Genomic DNA, 15,955 nt, shown 5'->3' with positions numbered 1-15,955 from the left:
CACTTACGGTTTTTCCCTCCCAGTCTACCTGCGTGCACCGCCGGGGAAGTGGGCGCACGTCTGCCCTGGCCCCAAGATCGGCCCCTGGGCCTGGTAAGTCATCTCGCGGGGGGAGGGGGTGTTTCTCACTCGGGAGCAGTTTGGCTCCGCCTTGTCAGACACAGCTGTGCCCGAGGGGCCGATCTCCATCCCGCGTAGACCTCGGACTCACTGAATTGCCGCTAGGTGTGTTAGGAAGGTTATGTCTGTGCGCTTAGAGCCCAGTGCCTCTTACCCGCTGTATGAGGACCCGAGGGAGAGGCCGGGAGGGTTTTGAAGTTCAGTGGCTTAGTGACTTTTAGCCTATGTTTTCTTTATTTTTATTGATTTCAGAGAGGAAGGTAGAGGGAGAGAGAAACATCAATGATGAGAGAATCATTGATCGGCTGCCTACTGCACGCCCCATACTGGGGATCGAGCCCACAACCCAGGCACGTGCCCTTGACCTGAATGGAACCCGGGACCCTTTAGACCACAGGCTGACGCTCTGTCTACTGAGCTGAACCAGCGAGGGCTTAGCCTATGTTTTCTAGTGAGGGAAATGGGCATTTCACTGTGTGGAGGCTTAAATGGGATGTTGGGTGAAGATTCTGGTGAACGTTATAATAGCTGTGCTTCCTATTCTCCAAACCGACTGGTTAATGTGACCAGCTTTCCTTGACGATCAGTCTTATTTTCCTACTTATCCATTTTACTGAAGTTGGATTTCCCAAAATATGAGACCTTTGTTCCTTGCACAGTGGTCTCTTGTCTCAAGTGTTGTCCCACCTTGGTCTTGCTTAACCAGTGCCTTCTTGTTTTAATTCTTTATTGTTGAAAGTATTACATATGTCCCTTTTCCCCCCATTGTCCTCTTCCAGCCTGTCCCACCCCCCAGCCCTGGCCTTCATCCCCCCACTCCCGCATCGTCTGTGTCCATTGGTTATGCTTAAATGCACACATTAACCAATGTGTTCTTGGCCCTTAGCTCTGCTGGCACTAGGGACATGATTTCTAGTGGTCACTAGGAAATTCTAAAGTAGCAAATGCCAGACCTCCATCCCCATAGATTGACTTGGGTTGGCCTGACACAGGAACCTGATTACTTGAAAGGTCTCCAGATGATTTGAATGTAACTAGTGTGGAAATTTTCTCCCTACGTTATCACGTAGGTCCTTATGAGAGGTTAGGTAGGTAATTTTGCCCCATTATGGCCCTTGGCCTGCAGTTTACAACCCTGAACAAACCACCCCTAGCTTAATTTTTCCAGTTATGCTGAGAGCCTTGCCTTGATTGGGTAGGCGCAGTTGTGTGCTCAGTTTCCTGTGCTCTATAAGGAAGATTTGGGGTATTGGCAAGTGAGGAAGACTGGGTAGGTTTTCAAGACACTTAAACTTAAGGCACAATATGATTTCATACCTTTATTTCTGCAGTCTCCAAAAAAGGTTGGTGATGACATCGCCAAAGCAACTGGTGATTGGAAGGGTCTGAGGATTACAGTGAAACTGACCATTCAGAACAGACAGGCCCAGGTACTTGGTTTGAGGGTGGGCAGGGGTAGCCACCCTCTGGGAGTCCTGGGTGGAAGGTTTTATCGACATGGCCACCTACCATTAGTGGTGAGAGCAATTTTATGTGTGGGGAAAGCTTTCCTGAGAGCAAGGTCAAAGACATGCTCAAATAGTAACTCACTGTGTGACATTGGGCAAATCGCTTAATTCTCCTTGGCTAGGACATGTTTTGGATTTTGAAAATTACTTGAGATAGTACAAGTCCAGTGTCTGCCCCATGGTCTCCAAGAAACCAAGTTTCGTGGCAATATTGTCTTCATTGGAGGTTGGGGTAGGGCTTAATCATAATGACAATCTCTTCTTAGATCGAAGTAGTGCCTTCTGCCTCTGCCCTGATCATCAAAGCCCTCAAAGAACCGCCAAGAGACAGAAAGAAGCAAAAAAACAGTGAGTGGCCTTTCTCTGACTAGTTTGTGAGCGGTGGTGTCTGCATAATGTTTGATACTTAGCTGCATGCTTTCTTTTTAACGTGACCTAGGGATGGCATGGGGATTTGATGGCAGGCTGTTAGGTAGCCAGGCGGTATCAAGAAGTGCCATTCAGGGTGAAACAACAGAATGATGAATTAAGAGAGCACTTCTCAGTTGGGTGACACTGAATAGATTAATTAACACCAGTAACTTATGCTTGCCTTTTCTCATCTCTAAAACAGTCACGTACATGTTAAGATTGGTAAAGGTTTGATTTTGCCATTAGCCACCCGCCACTGCACCTGACCACTTCTCTGTTGGCTGGTGCATTCCAGTGGTGAGCTGAAAGCAAACCCCAGCTTAGGAAACAGGGTCATTCTTCATGTGGGTGACTCTGTGCCGAAAGTATGGGAACAACCAGGAAGTGGCTGGGGGAGGTCATTATGTGGTCTGCTCTGGCTTTGGCTTGTGATAAAGCTTTTGCTGTTTTCTTTTTCTGCAGTTAAGCACAGTGGAAATATCACTTTTGATGAGATTGTCAGCATTGCCCGACAGATGCGTCACCGATCTTTAGCTAGAGAACTCTCTGGTAAGAGCAGGACAACATGGAACCACCTAGTGATATGGGGCATATTCACCGAGTGGTACCCTTTTCCCACTTAAAGGAGACTTAATTCTGTAAGACCCAAAATTTGGGGTGTAGTCTTTTCTGGGTTTGAAAAGTGGCTTGATCATGGTGATTTTGGGCCAGATGGATTTAATCTGGGTATCAAGGGTCCCATGGAGACTTGGCATTCAGGCTTTGCATAACTAAATGGGAGCTCTCAAGTAGGGGAGTCGGGGTGTTTATTTCTGGTATTTTATGACTGTCTGCTGTGGAACTCAAATGGATTTTCCCAGTGGTGTCTGAGGATTGTGAGGGGCTGGCGTTCCCATCTAATGCCACCTTTTCTTAATTATAGGAACCATTAAAGAGATCCTGGGGACTGCCCAGTCTGTGGGGTGCAATGTTGATGGTCGCCACCCTCATGACATCATAGACGATATCAACAGTGGTGCAGTGGAGTGTCCGGCTGTAAGTGACTTCTGTATTTTGTTTGCTTAAAATCAGGCTGAAAGCTGGAGAGTTCTAGAATTGGTCAGTAGTGGGGTTGAGAAGACTTTTTTCCCATCACTGATAGGATTTCTTTTTTCTTTCCTACAGAGTTAAGAACTACAAAGGAAAATGTTTCAATTAAAGATCATTTGACAAGCAGTGGACTTTTTGATGTGGCCTTTTCCCTGGGGGAGCTAGGTTCTTTGTGGTCAGGTGGTTAGTGGGGCCAAGTGGGGGACCTGTGGAAGCACCATTCTGGGCATGTTATCTTACCAGTAACAGATTTCTGCTCTCGATGGCACCAGCTCTCATGAAAGACACCTAGAAAAGAAGTCTCAGCGGTTTTTATAGACATTCCTAGAGCTCTTCATAAGAAATAGTTCTTGGCCAGAAGGAAAACTTGCGCAGCGTAACTACGTGGGTGATGTTCTTCATCTTAGACCAAATCATTTGGGGGGTTGGGGCCCAGGGCCTGGAATTCAAGACTTTGATATCCATTCCAGTACACAGCTGGGGTTAAATGATTGGATAACAAAGAAACCTGACCTATGTCCTTGATTAATTATGTGAAAGTGAGGGTCAAGTATACTTCTAAAGTTTAGCTACAGCCTAGTCCTAACATTCTCTAGGCTTTAAACCAGCAACAGATTATAATCTATGTTTTCACCTTTTTCTTCATCATCCCTTTGTTCTAAATCATCCTTAGAGCTTATCACTCGCTTTTCCTTTATTAGACATGCAATGGATGGGCACCTGGGCACTGGGATAAGCCACAGTTGAGTAGCTTGAAACTCCACTTGGGAATGATTAACCCAAGAACTTCATTTTTTTGCCATTAGTCGTTTCTTTGCTCTCCCATTAATTTTGTAAACAGGCCCTTTAGTAGGTGGTTTTTAGTCACCCCAGGTGCAATCAGGGTTGGAGAACACACTATCTTTAGTGGAAAGGTGAGGGAAAAATAAGTATTCTAGGACATGTGCCAAGTCATCCAAAGAATCAAAGCTAGAGGCTTGGGGTGAGAATAGTTGACACAAGCTTCCCTTGCAGCAGGCGGCCAGTACTGGGAAATCTGTCCCTGAAGTCAAGCGCATTTCTAACCAAAAACCAGGGAAAGCACACAGTGGTTTGTAACTGCTGAGATGAGATCACATCAGTTGGTGTAAATGTCAACAGCAGGACCCAGGTCAGTGCAAAGTGGAAAAGCAAAGGGAACTGCCTTCTAGTGGGAAAAGCAGGGATAGCCCACCTGCCTCTGCAGGGAGAGCACGGCTTCATCAGGTCGTCCCTCCCTGTTAGGGTGTGCCTTATGGGGAGATTTTGGTAACTTAGCCTCCTGACATCCTCAGCTTCTGTCCTTCCAAGACTTAACAGCTCAAACAGCACTAGGTCCATAAAGTGGACATAGGGTGTAGCAGTGTTGTGGTGCATCTGTGTGTGTGGATTTTCCTATATTTAGCATTAAGGCATGAATCCTTCATCACCTACCCTCAGTGAAATTGTAGCATTAAATGGTTGGCCCCAGAATCTTTCCTACTTGAATTTACTTCCCCAAATCAGATACTTTATTGACCCCATTATAGAGAAATGCTCTTTCCTGGCCAGAATTCCTGGTTCTTTTGGTTTTTACAAGTCATTCAAGGAGGAATAACCATTGCTGAAATACCTAGTGTTTAAGTAGGAACCAGGTCTTCCACTGATTTGATCATACCTTTATAAACCAAGGTTTCTTGGAGTGCTTGGTACACCAAAAAGCACTTAGGCTCACTGAATATAGGTGGCTAGTAATTTGAGTTGGGTTATATAGTTGTTAAAGAAAAAAAGCTCCTGAGACCTTCCACATGAAATAGTCACTTTATTAAAGGTGCAAAAGTGTTTCCAGAGGCTTTCGAACCATCAGGTCCCCATCCACGTTGGTCATGTTCCCAGTTACTCTCTAGCATGGAGTCTGGTGTCTAATGAAAGCTGAACTACACCTGAAGGCCTTCCCACACTCCCTACATTGGCAGGGTTTCACACCCGTGTGAATTCTCTGATGCTGACTAGGGGATGAACTCTAGTTAAATGCTTTATGGCTTCTCCCCAGTGTGGGTCTTTTGGTGGATTATAAGATGTGTACTTTGGCTGAAGGCCTTCCCACACTTGGACTTGTAGGGTTTCTCTCCAGTGTGAGTCCTCTGGTGGTTTGTGAGGTTTGCTCTCTGGCTGAAGGCCTTCCCACATGCGTTGCATTTGTAAGGTTTCTCTCCTGTATGGATCCTCTGATGCTGTATAAACGCTGCACAGTAACTGAAGGCCTTCCTACACTCACTGCACTTGTAGGGCTTCTCCCCTGTGTGAGTCCTCTGGTGGTTTGTGAGGTTGGCACTGTGACGGAAGGCCTTCCCACAGTTGCTGCATTCGTAGGGTTTCTCTCCAGTGTGAATTCTCTGATGCTGAACAAGGGCTGAACAGTCACTGAAGGCTTTCTCACACTCGGTGCATTTGTTCTCCAGTGTGAGTGCGTTGGTGTTTTGTGAGGTTTGCATTCTGGCTGAAGGCTCTTCCACACTCACTGCATTTATAAGGTTTCTCTCCAGTGTGAATCCTTTGGTGCTGAGTAAGAGATGAGCTCTGGCTGAAGGCCTTCCCACATGCATTGCACTCATAAGGCTTCTCCCCAGTGTGGCTCTTCTGATGCTGTGAAAGGGAAGAACAGTAACTGAAGGCTTTGCCACATTCGTTACATGTGTATGGTTTTGCTCTGTGAGATTTAATTATGTCTGAATTCCTCCTGAGGCTCTTCGTTTGTATTTCACATTTATGGGGTCTCACTTTAGGAGCTCTCTGTTGTGGAGAAAGGACTGGTCGCAGATTGAAGCTCTTCCCCTGTCCACAGCTCCTATGATCTGATTCCCCAGGAGGTATCTCTACCCTTGTATTCTGGAATGATTCTTCAGAAAAGTCTTGCTCTGGAGGTGATTCAGATAGTCTTCCAGTCTGAAAAAGATTTAGAAAGGCAATTTAAAAAATTCCTTTGGTAGAAGAAAAGAGAATACTGAAATACAAAGGCTGGAGGAGTTTGGCTGAACTCAAACGCAGACAGGTTTGATGCTTCACTTTCACCCAGAACATTAGTGGTTTATGTTTCTGTTCTAAACCATGAATAACGACCAGTGGCTTCTCAGGGACATTAGCTCACATTAGCCTCCCCTTTCTTGAACCTCTACCGCAGATGTGATATTCCTTTTCCTTCTGCTACTGACCTGTTTTTGCCCAATACTACTAGGTAGTGTCTCAAGCTGTCCTAGTCTCAATTCTGTGTGGTTTTGGGCATTCTGCTTACCTGGTTTAAAAAGCTGATAGCAGCCCTAGCCAGTTTGGTTCACTGGATAGTGTTGACCTGAGGACCAAAGGGTCCTGGGTTCGCTTCCCGTCAAGGGCACATATCTTGGTTGCAGGCTCCTCCCCAGCCCAGGCCCTGGTCAGGGCTTGTGCAGGAGGCAACCAATCGATGTGCTTCTCTCACATTGATGTTTCTGTCTCCCTCTCTCTTCCACTCTCCCTAAAAAAAAATATCCTCGGGTGAGGATTAACAAAAAAACAAAACAAAAAGCTGCTAACAGTGCAGCAATATAAATTTTTTCACTTTTTAAAATTAAGATTTAAAAAAAATGTGTAATCCTAGCGTTGGTAAGAATTTAGCACCCCGATATCTCATACACTGGTGGGGCTGCATAAATTGGAACATTTCTGGAAAACAATATGGTTCATGTGCCAAGAGTCTTGAAAATATTGATAGTAGAATTCTATTCGAGTTTATCCTAAGGAACCATTGAGAATACACAACTGTCAAATGAAAAGCAAACATCTAAATGTTGAATAATGAGGGGATGACCATAGCACAGCCAACCAAAGGACACTATTAGCAATTGCAAGTTATGTTTGAAGTCTAAACTAATTCCTTTGGTAGAAAAGCCCTGAAAGATGTGGGTATAAGCTGTATTGTCTTTGGGTTGTGGGATCAGACAATTTTTCCTAGTGCTTATCTGTATTCCTAATGTTTAATGACAGTATTTTATAATACAGGTTATAAAAACCTTGCTTTCAGAGAATATGCAGTGATAGAAACACTGTTAAGTGAAAAAAGGAATATGTAAAATTACATATTACTGAATTTTGTGATATGAAGACTGTTTATTTCTGTGTGGTGGGATAGGGGATCTTTTTTTTTTTTAATTTTATTTATTTTTTTTTTTATTTATATTTTTTATTTTTAAATATATTTTATTGATTTTTCTACAGAGAAGAAGGAAGAGGGACAGAGAGTTAGAAACATCAATGAGAGAGATCGATCAGCTGCCTCCTGCACGCCCCGCACTGGGGATGTGCCCGTAACCAAGGTACATGCCCTTGACCAGAATCGAACCTGGGACCCTTGAGTCCGCAGGCCGACGCTCTATCCACTGAGCCAAACTGGTTCGGCAGGGATAGGGGATCTTGATCTTTTTCTAAATTTAACTGAACCTGCATCATTTTTACTAGAATGGATATTTTTAAGTTAAATTGGTGTGCAGCACATTTTTATGCCTTATGAAGTGACCACAGTAATTCTAGTAACCATCTGTCACAATAGTTGTTACATCGATTCTGTTCTCTGTTCTGTAACTTAAATCACTGACTTACTTTATTAGCTGGAAGTTTGTACTCCTTAATTCCCTTTCCTTTTTCTGCCCAACACTGACCTCCCTCCCCTCCCCTCTGACTATGAGCTTGTGTTGTTTCGTTGGTTCATTTTTGTGTTTTTTAGATTCCACATATAGGTGAAATCAAATGGTATTTGTCTTCCTTTGTCTGACTTTTCATTTAACATAATACTTTTTAGAAAAGGTCCATTTATATTGTTGCAAATAGCTAAGTTTCATTTTTCAGGGCTGAGTAAGATTCCATTGTATGTATGTATTATATCTTTACACATCTATCATGGATAGTTTTGTTGGATTAGTCTTGGCTGGTAGTTTCAGTGTTTTGGAAGGCAGCTATGCTCACGACTATACCACCAATGCAACCTCGTTTCAGTGTTTTGAATATATCATTCCACTCACCTGGCCTGTTAGGGTTACTGAGAAATAGGATAACCTGGTAAGTTTGCCTTTGGCGGTTGCTGTCTGTTCCCCTGCCCCTTCTCCTCCTTGAGAATTCTTTATCATTAACTTTTTTTTTAAGTGTTTTTTAAAAATATATATATTTTATTGATTTTTTTTTACAGAGAGGAAGAGAGGGATAGAGAGTTAGAAACATGATGAGAAACATCGATTGGCTGCCTCCTGCACACCCCCTACGGGGGATGTGCCCACAACCAAGGTACATGCCCTTGACCGGAATCGAACCTGGAACCTTTCAGTCCGCAGGCCGACGCTCTATCCACTGAGCCAAACCGGTTAGAGCTAAAAAAAAATGTTTTTATTGATTTCAGAGAAAGAGAGGGAGAGATAGAAACATCCATCGGCTGCCTCCTGCACATCCCCTCACCTGGAATTGAACCGTGACCTGGTTCATGGGATGACACTCAACCAACCGAGCCCCAGTGGCCCAGCTATTATTAACTTTTAACAGTTTTAATGCGTCTTAGGGGTCTTTTTGCAGAGATAATTTCATGTCCTGTTAGCTTCTTGTACTGGATTGTCTAGTTCTCTCCCTAGTTTTGTGAAGATCTTGTCAATTCTAGATTTTTTGTTATTTTTTTCAGTTTCACAAATTCTGTCTTCCATCTGGTTTATTGTATTTCCAATTTTTTTAAATTTATTTTATTGATAATCCTCACCTGAGGATATGTACATTGATTTTTAGAGAGGAAAGGGGAAACACTCAGCTGCCTCCTGTATGTGCCGCAAGGGATCCAGTCCGCAACCTGTTTGGTGTATGGCAGTGGTTCTCAACCTTGGCTGCACATTTAGAATCACCTGGGAATCTTTTTAAAATCCTGATTTCTGGGCCTCATCCTCCGGAAATTCTGTTTCCTTGTTATGTGTATGGGAAGAAGCTCCACTTAACCAACTGAGCCATCGGCCGGAGCTTAATGTGCTCTTCATCTCATTTAGTGATAGTTCTTCAGCTGCAGAATTTGTTTGGTTCTTTTTGGTAAAGTACTCCTTTTGTTCACTAATTTTATTCCTGACCTTACCTGAACTGCCTCTCAGTTTTCTTGTATGTTGAGTTTCTTCATGGCAGGAATCTTGAATATCAGTCTTCCATGTCTTTCAGATTGGTTTCTGGACACTTGGAAGTTACATGCTACCCTGGTTGTTCATGGTACTTAAGGGATCATTCCTCTGCCTGTGCATTTGAGGCAGTGGATTCTTTCCTTGTTTAGATACTGTTTTGATCTTAAAGATTCAATAGGTTGATAATTAGAGGCTCTGTTTTGTTTATCAGTAGAAGGTGACATAGTGCTATTTTCAGGGTTTTTTTTCTTGTGCTGTGTGTGCTTCAGGGGTTGTTATAGGTGTCCCCACTATATGTCTGGGTCCCCTCAGTCTTGGGCGTAACCACCATGGAGTGGGTGGGCAGGAGCTGGGTTCACACAACCACAGGGCTGCCTCCTGTTCCTAATGGGCACCATCACTGCTGCTACCTGGTTCTGCTGCAAGTGGGGGGAGAGGAAGGGAGCCAGATTCTTGGCCACCAATATTGTTTTTGCAGGCCATAGTGTGGGGGCACACCCCAACACCTCCCTTGCTACTGTGTTATGTGGGGCCACCGAACTGCATCTAAAGCACTGTCCCTTGTTCTTGCTCCAATCCGGCCTCCCCTATGCATTCCAATACCCCTGCCTTCAGATGCATGGACATCTCAGGCTTCATTGGATTGCCGATGTAAGGGGAGATACAAAGGAGTTTCCACACACTGCCATAATGCTGAGGTCACCCTTACATTTTCTTACTTTTAGTTTAAGGAATTTTCTTTTCCACCTAATTTTCTTTTTCTCCGGTGCTGGTTTAGCTTTTGCTTGTCTAGGAAACTAGCCTTCAATAGAGTATTGTTGGTTACAGGTTCCCTCCCCTTTCATTACTTTGAATATATTGTACCATTCCTTTTTGGCCTGCAAAATTTCTGAAAAGTAGCTGATAGTTTTATGGGGTCTCCTTTGTACGTACCTAGTTGCTTTATATGTCTTCCTCTTTGTGATTCTCTCTGAGTTAATCTATTCTCCTGGGTTCACTAAACACCCTTATAACCAGTGTTTTGAACTCTATTTGGTAGATTACTTGTCTCCATCTCATTTAATTCTTTTCCTGGGATTTTGTCCTGTTCTTTCATTTGGGACATATTTCTCTGTCTCGTTTGACTGTTTCTATGAATTAGGCAAAACAGCACCTTCTGGAGTGGCCTGTGTAGGAGCTGCAGGCGTCCTGAGGACAGGTGCTCTGACGTGCCTTGGCAGGCCAGTTGGAGGGGCTCAGGCTGCGGAGTCCAGGGAAAGTCACAATGGGGCCTGGAGGTTTAGTTGTGGTGGGTGTGAGCCACAAGTCCCAGGGGCAAGCTGCGCTGGGACCATCTTGGCAGACGTGTGAGTGGAATCAGGCTGTGAGGAGTCCAGAGGTGAAGCCACTTCAGAGCCCAGAGCGGCTGTTGGAGCAGGTGTGAGCCACGCCAGGACCACCTTGGAAGGGCAGCTGGAAGCTGAAGCAGGCTGCAGGGAACCTCGGGTAAGCTGTGTTGCGCCTGGAGCTGTAATTGGAGCAATTACAGGCTGTGGGAAATTTTGGGGACAAGCCACGGAGCTAGTTTGGGCCTAGGTCCTGGTGTGCACTCGGGCTAGAGGTCCTGAATCGCACTTCTTGCCAGAGTTATCCAGGGGGTGGGAGGGCAACATGCAGTTCCCCTCCCATTTGGCACATGCTCTGGGGTCAATAAATGGATTTCCTTCCTGTATAGTCTAGGTGTCCTTAGAACCTATTTTTTTCCCCCACTGTTCCATGGACTTTTCCCTTGTTCTAACTGGGAGTTCATGCCTATTCATCTGATCTAAGATAGCCCCCACCCTCACCTTTGTACCCCCAGTTACTATTCCCTTATCAAATGCATTAATGTGGGTTTCAAAGGGGCTTTTGCTCCCAAGACTCACTGGCTTAGTGCTTGTTCCCTTACCTGGACAGGTACTCCTTAGGCCTTCTCCCTCCAGCATCCATGGGCTTTTCCCTTGTTCCAGCTGGGAGTTGATACCAGGCTGGGAAACGAAGTCCTATTCAAGGGGGGAAAATGGGCTTTAGAGACCTGTCCTAATAGCCACCTAGCATTCAGGGGAATGGAAAAGGCCAGTTAGGCCATTAATTCCATTCATTCAACAAATACATATTGAGCATGCACTTGTGCTGTGCACTACGGGATACAGCAGTAAGACAGACAGACATGGTGTGGTGCCAATGTCTTGGTAAAAGCATTTCTGGAAGGAACTACATGAACAGCCTCAAGAAGGGGGTCAAGCTAAGGATTTAAGCTAAGCTCATAAAGCAAGCTACTTAGGAAGATGTGAAACTACTGACTAGAGAAAACTAACCTGAGGGTTACCCCAACCCTAGTCCTAGGGGGGGAAATGGTGAGATGTAAACTCAGGGAGCAAAATGAAAATGCCCAACCAAGAATGCAGAGACTTCCTAGGGAACGAGGAAGACTAAACACTGTCCCTCCAGGGTGTCAGAGCAATTCGGAATCACTCAACGCTGGAAAGGGCCACAGGTTTTCAGACTGAGCAGAGTATGAATGCTCAATGGTTTCCTTACCCAGTAGGACCAGGTTCCTGGACTTTTCTGGTATCTCCTCAAACCCTTTCCTTGGAGCTCGGACCAAGTGCCTCCACTCTTTGTGAGTAAAAGCTGCAGTCACATTGCTGAAGGGCGTGGATCCCTGAAACAACAAGCACATTTCTTGCCCAGTAACCTTTGGATATGTGGTGAGGGAGGTGGGCAGCTATGGGTGAGGTGGCTAGCAGGCCTAGAGAGGGTCTTGGAAAGGATTCAGGGCTTTGAGTTCCAGAAAAGCACTTATTATGTGCTTAACAGTATTGGATATTGGCACAAAAATAAATAAAAGTCTCTTATACATTTACAATTCTGGTAGCTTTTCCTTATGAAGAGATAACGTGTGTATATGCACGAACAGTAATTGGACAGAAAGTAACAGCTGCTTGGGAATTAACAGCAATATAGGAAAACCAAAATTAGAATCAGTTTACCCAATGAGCCACCAGGTGGAAATTGGCAAACAAATGTGAAAGCTGAATGTTTTAAGAACATTTAATAGGTATTTCTGTGAACTCAGACATGACACGATACAGGAGGGCCAAGCACATGCAATGACCTGTAATGTGTCAGAGATGGACAGAGCAGCATGTAAGACTATCGAAGAGGAATCCTGGGTGGAGGTTGGGAGGAGGCAATCAACATGCTGGCCTTATAGAAACTCCTCAGAAGGAGCAAGAGAAGGATATTATCTAAGGCAGGGGAAGCACCATGAGCAAAGCCACAGAGGCAAGAAGGTGTATTTTCAGCTCTGGGAACGGTACCTCCATTCACCTAGTTGGCCGCCCAGAAACCTGGGTGTTCTCCTTCCCCACAAATCCAAGTGCCTATTCATTCTTCCTCCGTAGTATCACCCATTGCGTCCCAGGTTTTCTACAATGAATATGTATTCCTTTTGTAATTAACAACAAAACCCCCCTTAATGTAAAAGCTGTTTTTGAGTAAATTTCCAACTTACATGTGGCCCTGCTGTGAGGAGACTAGTCACCATTCCCATTCCTTCCTCTCCTGTGCTTTCCTCTTGGGAAAGGTTAGGGTCTGGAGATCATGATTCTGGAAGAAAAACAAAGGCATAAAAGTTTAGCTCACTAAGCTAGGAAGTCACATTCTCACTCTGAAGCCCTCTTCACTCAGGGGGTTCAAAAGTGTCAGGTCACGGGCTGAGTTCACAGACCCGCAGTGGGATATAAATTTCCCTTTTTTAAGCTGATAATTTTGTATGGCCTGGGGATGTCATAAATTACAAATGACCCTTGGCAGAAAAAAGGTTCCCCACCCCTGCATTAGAGTGTAGCAGAGTCTAGTATCCCCTATTCACCACTTAGTGGCAGTGTGCAAATCACAGAAGCTCTTAAATCTCATTTTTCTCACCTGTAAAGTGGGGATAAATCCCTTGTAAAGTTGTTGCTTTGAAAATTTAAAGGGAAACGCAGATAAAGCAGTTGGTACAGTGCCTAGCAAATAAGTATATAGTTTACAAATGTCCTATTCTTTGGAGAAAGTGCCTCTGCAAATTTGCCTAATCAAAGGGAAATGACCAAGTGAGATTCATACTAAGAACACAGGTTGGTTCAGCATACAAAAATCAGTCTACATAATATACCATATTAATACAAAGAAAAACTCCCACATGATCCTCTCAAAACCAAAAAGATATTACATAATATGACACCATTTTATGATAAACTAGGAACAGAAGAGAACTAATTGCATTTGAGATGCTTTAAGATGTCTGCCTTGCCACTTCTATTCAGTATTTTACTGTAAGTTCTAGCCAGGCCACTTAGGCAAGGGAAAAGAGAAAGGTATCCAGATTGGAAAGGGAGTAAAACTTCATGGTTTTGTATACATAAAATCTTCAGGAATCCACAAACTATCACAGGTAAGTTCAAGGTTGCAGGATACAAGATGAATATACAGTAAAGGGACAACCTCTTTAAAATGGGCAAAAGATTTGAGTAGCTATTTCTTCAGGTGTATTTCTAGGTATTAGCAATGAACAATCAAAAGATGAAATTTAAAGCAATTCGAAGAGTATTAAAAGAATGAAATGCCTAGTAATAAAAACAGGAAGTGTAGGCATGTACACTAAAAACCACTGTTGAGTTGGTGCAATCCCTGTCAAAATCCTAGCTGGCTCTTTTACAGAAAACTAATCCAAAATTTCATGGAAATGCAAGAGACCCAGAATAGTAAATCTGGAAAATGAACTAAGTTGAAGGACTCGTTTGCAATATCAAAACCTTATACAAAACAATAATCAAAATAGTGCTGTACTGGTACAAGGGCAGACATACAGTGTATCAATAGAAAAGAACTGAGTCCAGAAATAAGCACATTGTATAAACAACTGATTTTCAACAAGAGTACTAAGAAATTAAGTGGGGAAAATATTCTTTTCCAAAAAAATGGTGCTGGGGCAACTGAACATCCACATAAAAATGAAGTTAGAGGCCTTGACTGAGTAGCTCAGTTGGTTAGAGCAGCAGTCACCAACCTTTCGGACTGGTTGGCAGCTGCTGGGTTAGAGCATCATCTCAATATGCCAAGATTGCAAGTTTGATTCCTGGTCAGGGCACATATGAGAATTAACCAATGAATGCATAAATAAGTGGAACAACAAATGGATGTTCCTCCCTCTGAAAATCAATAAAAGAATGAAATTAGACCCCTACCTTGTACTGCTAATGAACTCAAAATAGATCAAAGACCTAATGTGAAAGCTAAGTCCTAGAAGAAAATATAGTTTCTTAGATATGGCACCAAAAGCACAAGCAACAAAAGAAAAAAATAAATTGGATTTCATCAAAATTAAAAACTTGGTGCTTCAAAGGACACTATAAAAAATGTCAAAAGAGCCCTAGCTGGTTTGGCTCAGTGGATAGAGTGTCAGCCTGTGGACTGAAGAGTCCCAGGTTCGATTCTGGTCAAGGGCACATGCCTGGGTTGCGGGCTTGATCCCCAGTGTGGGGCGTGCAAGAGGCAGCCAATCGATGATTCTCTCTCATGTTTTTATCTCTCTCTCAAATCAATAAAAAAATATATTTTTAAAAAATGTCAAAAAGATAACCACAGAATGGGGAAAAATATGTGCAAAATCATAAATTTAAGGGTCCAGTATCCAGAATACATAAAGAATATATAAACAGCCCTAACCGGTTTGGCTCAGTGGATAGAGCGTCAGCCTGCGGACTGAATGGTCCCAGGTTAGATTCCGGTCAAGGGCATGTACCTTGGTTGCAGGCACATCCCCGGTAGGGGGTGTGCAGGAGGCAGCTGATCGATGTTTCTAACTATCCCTCTCCCTTCCTCTCTGTAAAAAATCAATAAAATATATATATTTTAAAAAAGAATATATAAACAAAAAACTCAATTTCAAAATGAGCAGTGGATTTGTATATTTCTCCAAGGGAGATATACTAACACTTGGGTTGCGGGAAACGAGTTAAGTCGGCTCGCGTGAATTGTGCGTACTCCGCGGGAGCCGTCTTAAACTCGGTTCATATAGATTTGCGGTGGAGTGCGGGAAACGTGTAAACTCGGGCCGATTGTAACTGCGTATTACCAAATATTTCATTTCAATCGAACCCATACTTCAAAAGATATAGGCATTTTAACGCGCCATCTTATATTTTGGCGGGAAATTCACCCGACACCGTAGTGCTAATAGCCAAAAAGTACATGAAAAGATGTTCAACATAACTAATCATTGGAGAAATGCATATAAAACCATAATGAGGTACCACTTGGCACACCAGATGTCTAAAATTTACAGGTGGAAAACAAGCATTGATGTAGGGAGAAACAAACATTCATACATTGCTACTGGGCTGATGGATGTTGGGTGGTTTCCAGTTTGGGCTATTATGAATAACTAGAGGCCCTGTACATGGATTCGTGCACATTGAATGGTGCAGCCACGGTGGAAAACAGTTTGGCAGCTCCTTAGAAAGTTATCACTTGGGTTGCGGGTGAATTTCCCGCCAAAATATAAGATGGCGCGTTAAAATGCCTATATCTTTTGAAGTATGGGTTCGATTGAAATGAAATATTTGGTAATACGCAGTTACAATCGGCCCGAGT

The 15,955-nt window shown here is 43.6% G+C and overlaps 2 protein-coding genes and 1 non-coding gene across 7 annotated transcripts; 2 read left to right on the top strand and 1 right to left on the bottom strand.

Moving 5' to 3' along the window:
* Positions 1-33: 33 nt before the first annotated feature.
* LOC102424396 (60S ribosomal protein L12-like) lies at positions 34-3,257 on the top strand (the record flags this gene model as incomplete). The annotated part of the gene is made up of 6 exons (XM_006108715.3): positions 34-93; positions 1,452-1,550; positions 1,895-1,976; positions 2,502-2,588; positions 2,962-3,074; positions 3,204-3,257. Coding segments are annotated over 6 exons (447 nt in total), but the record flags the coding sequence as incomplete, so codon positions are not given.
* Positions 2,289-2,418, top strand: LOC111824628. The gene has a single exon (XR_002827734.1). It is a non-coding gene; the product is annotated as a small nucleolar RNA SNORA65 (small nucleolar RNA).
* Positions 3,258-4,927: 1,670 nt separating the features above from the next.
* On the bottom strand, positions 4,928-12,931 carry LOC106695812 (zinc finger protein 79-like). 5 transcript variants are annotated; one of them, XR_002827732.1, is made up of 5 exons: positions 12,831-12,931; positions 12,647-12,745; positions 11,855-11,978; positions 11,223-11,316; positions 4,928-6,071 (listed from the first exon to the last, which is right to left on the bottom strand). XR_002827732.1 is itself a non-coding variant. In XM_023749152.1 (5 exons), the coding sequence occupies exons 2-5, from the start codon at positions 12,640-12,642 to the stop codon at positions 10,685-10,687; spliced, it is 342 nt and encodes a 113-aa protein (XP_023604920.1). In that variant the 5' UTR covers positions 12,643-12,745; positions 12,831-12,931; the 3' UTR covers positions 8,833-10,684. The 5 variants fall into 5 exon arrangements, 3 of the variants coding, with proteins under 3 accessions (XP_023604921.1, XP_023604920.1, XP_014306177.1); XM_023749152.1 differs by lacking the exon at positions 4,928-6,071 and adding an exon at positions 8,833-10,802 and having other exon boundaries at positions 12,637-12,745; XM_023749153.1 differs by lacking the exon at positions 12,647-12,745 and having other exon boundaries at positions 12,831-12,921.
* Between the last annotated feature and the right edge of the window lie 3,024 nt (positions 12,932-15,955).

Source organism: Myotis lucifugus, unplaced genomic scaffold, assembly GCF_000147115.1.
Source record: "Myotis lucifugus unplaced genomic scaffold, Myoluc2.0 scaffold_3244, whole genome shotgun sequence".
NCBI classification, from domain to species: Eukaryota; Metazoa; Chordata; class Mammalia; order Chiroptera; family Vespertilionidae; genus Myotis; species Myotis lucifugus.
Note: the sequence above shows the minus strand (reverse complement) of the source record. Positions and strands in the feature narration are given on the sequence as shown.

Bases quoted from the DNA above. Each gene is read 5' to 3' on its own strand.
- LOC106695812 (XM_014450691.2), bottom strand. From the start codon at position 12,869: ATGGGAATGGTGACTAGTCTCCTCACAGCAGGGCCACAT. The intron at 11,317-11,854 runs GTAAGGAAACCA...CCCCTTGAATAG, and splicing joins CAGGAACCTGGTCCTACTGG to GACTTCGTTTCCCAGCCTGG. The intron at 10,803-11,222 runs GTAAGGGAACAA...CTCCAATTACAG, and splicing joins CCTAAGGAGTACCTGTCCAG to CTCCAGGCGCAACACAGCTT.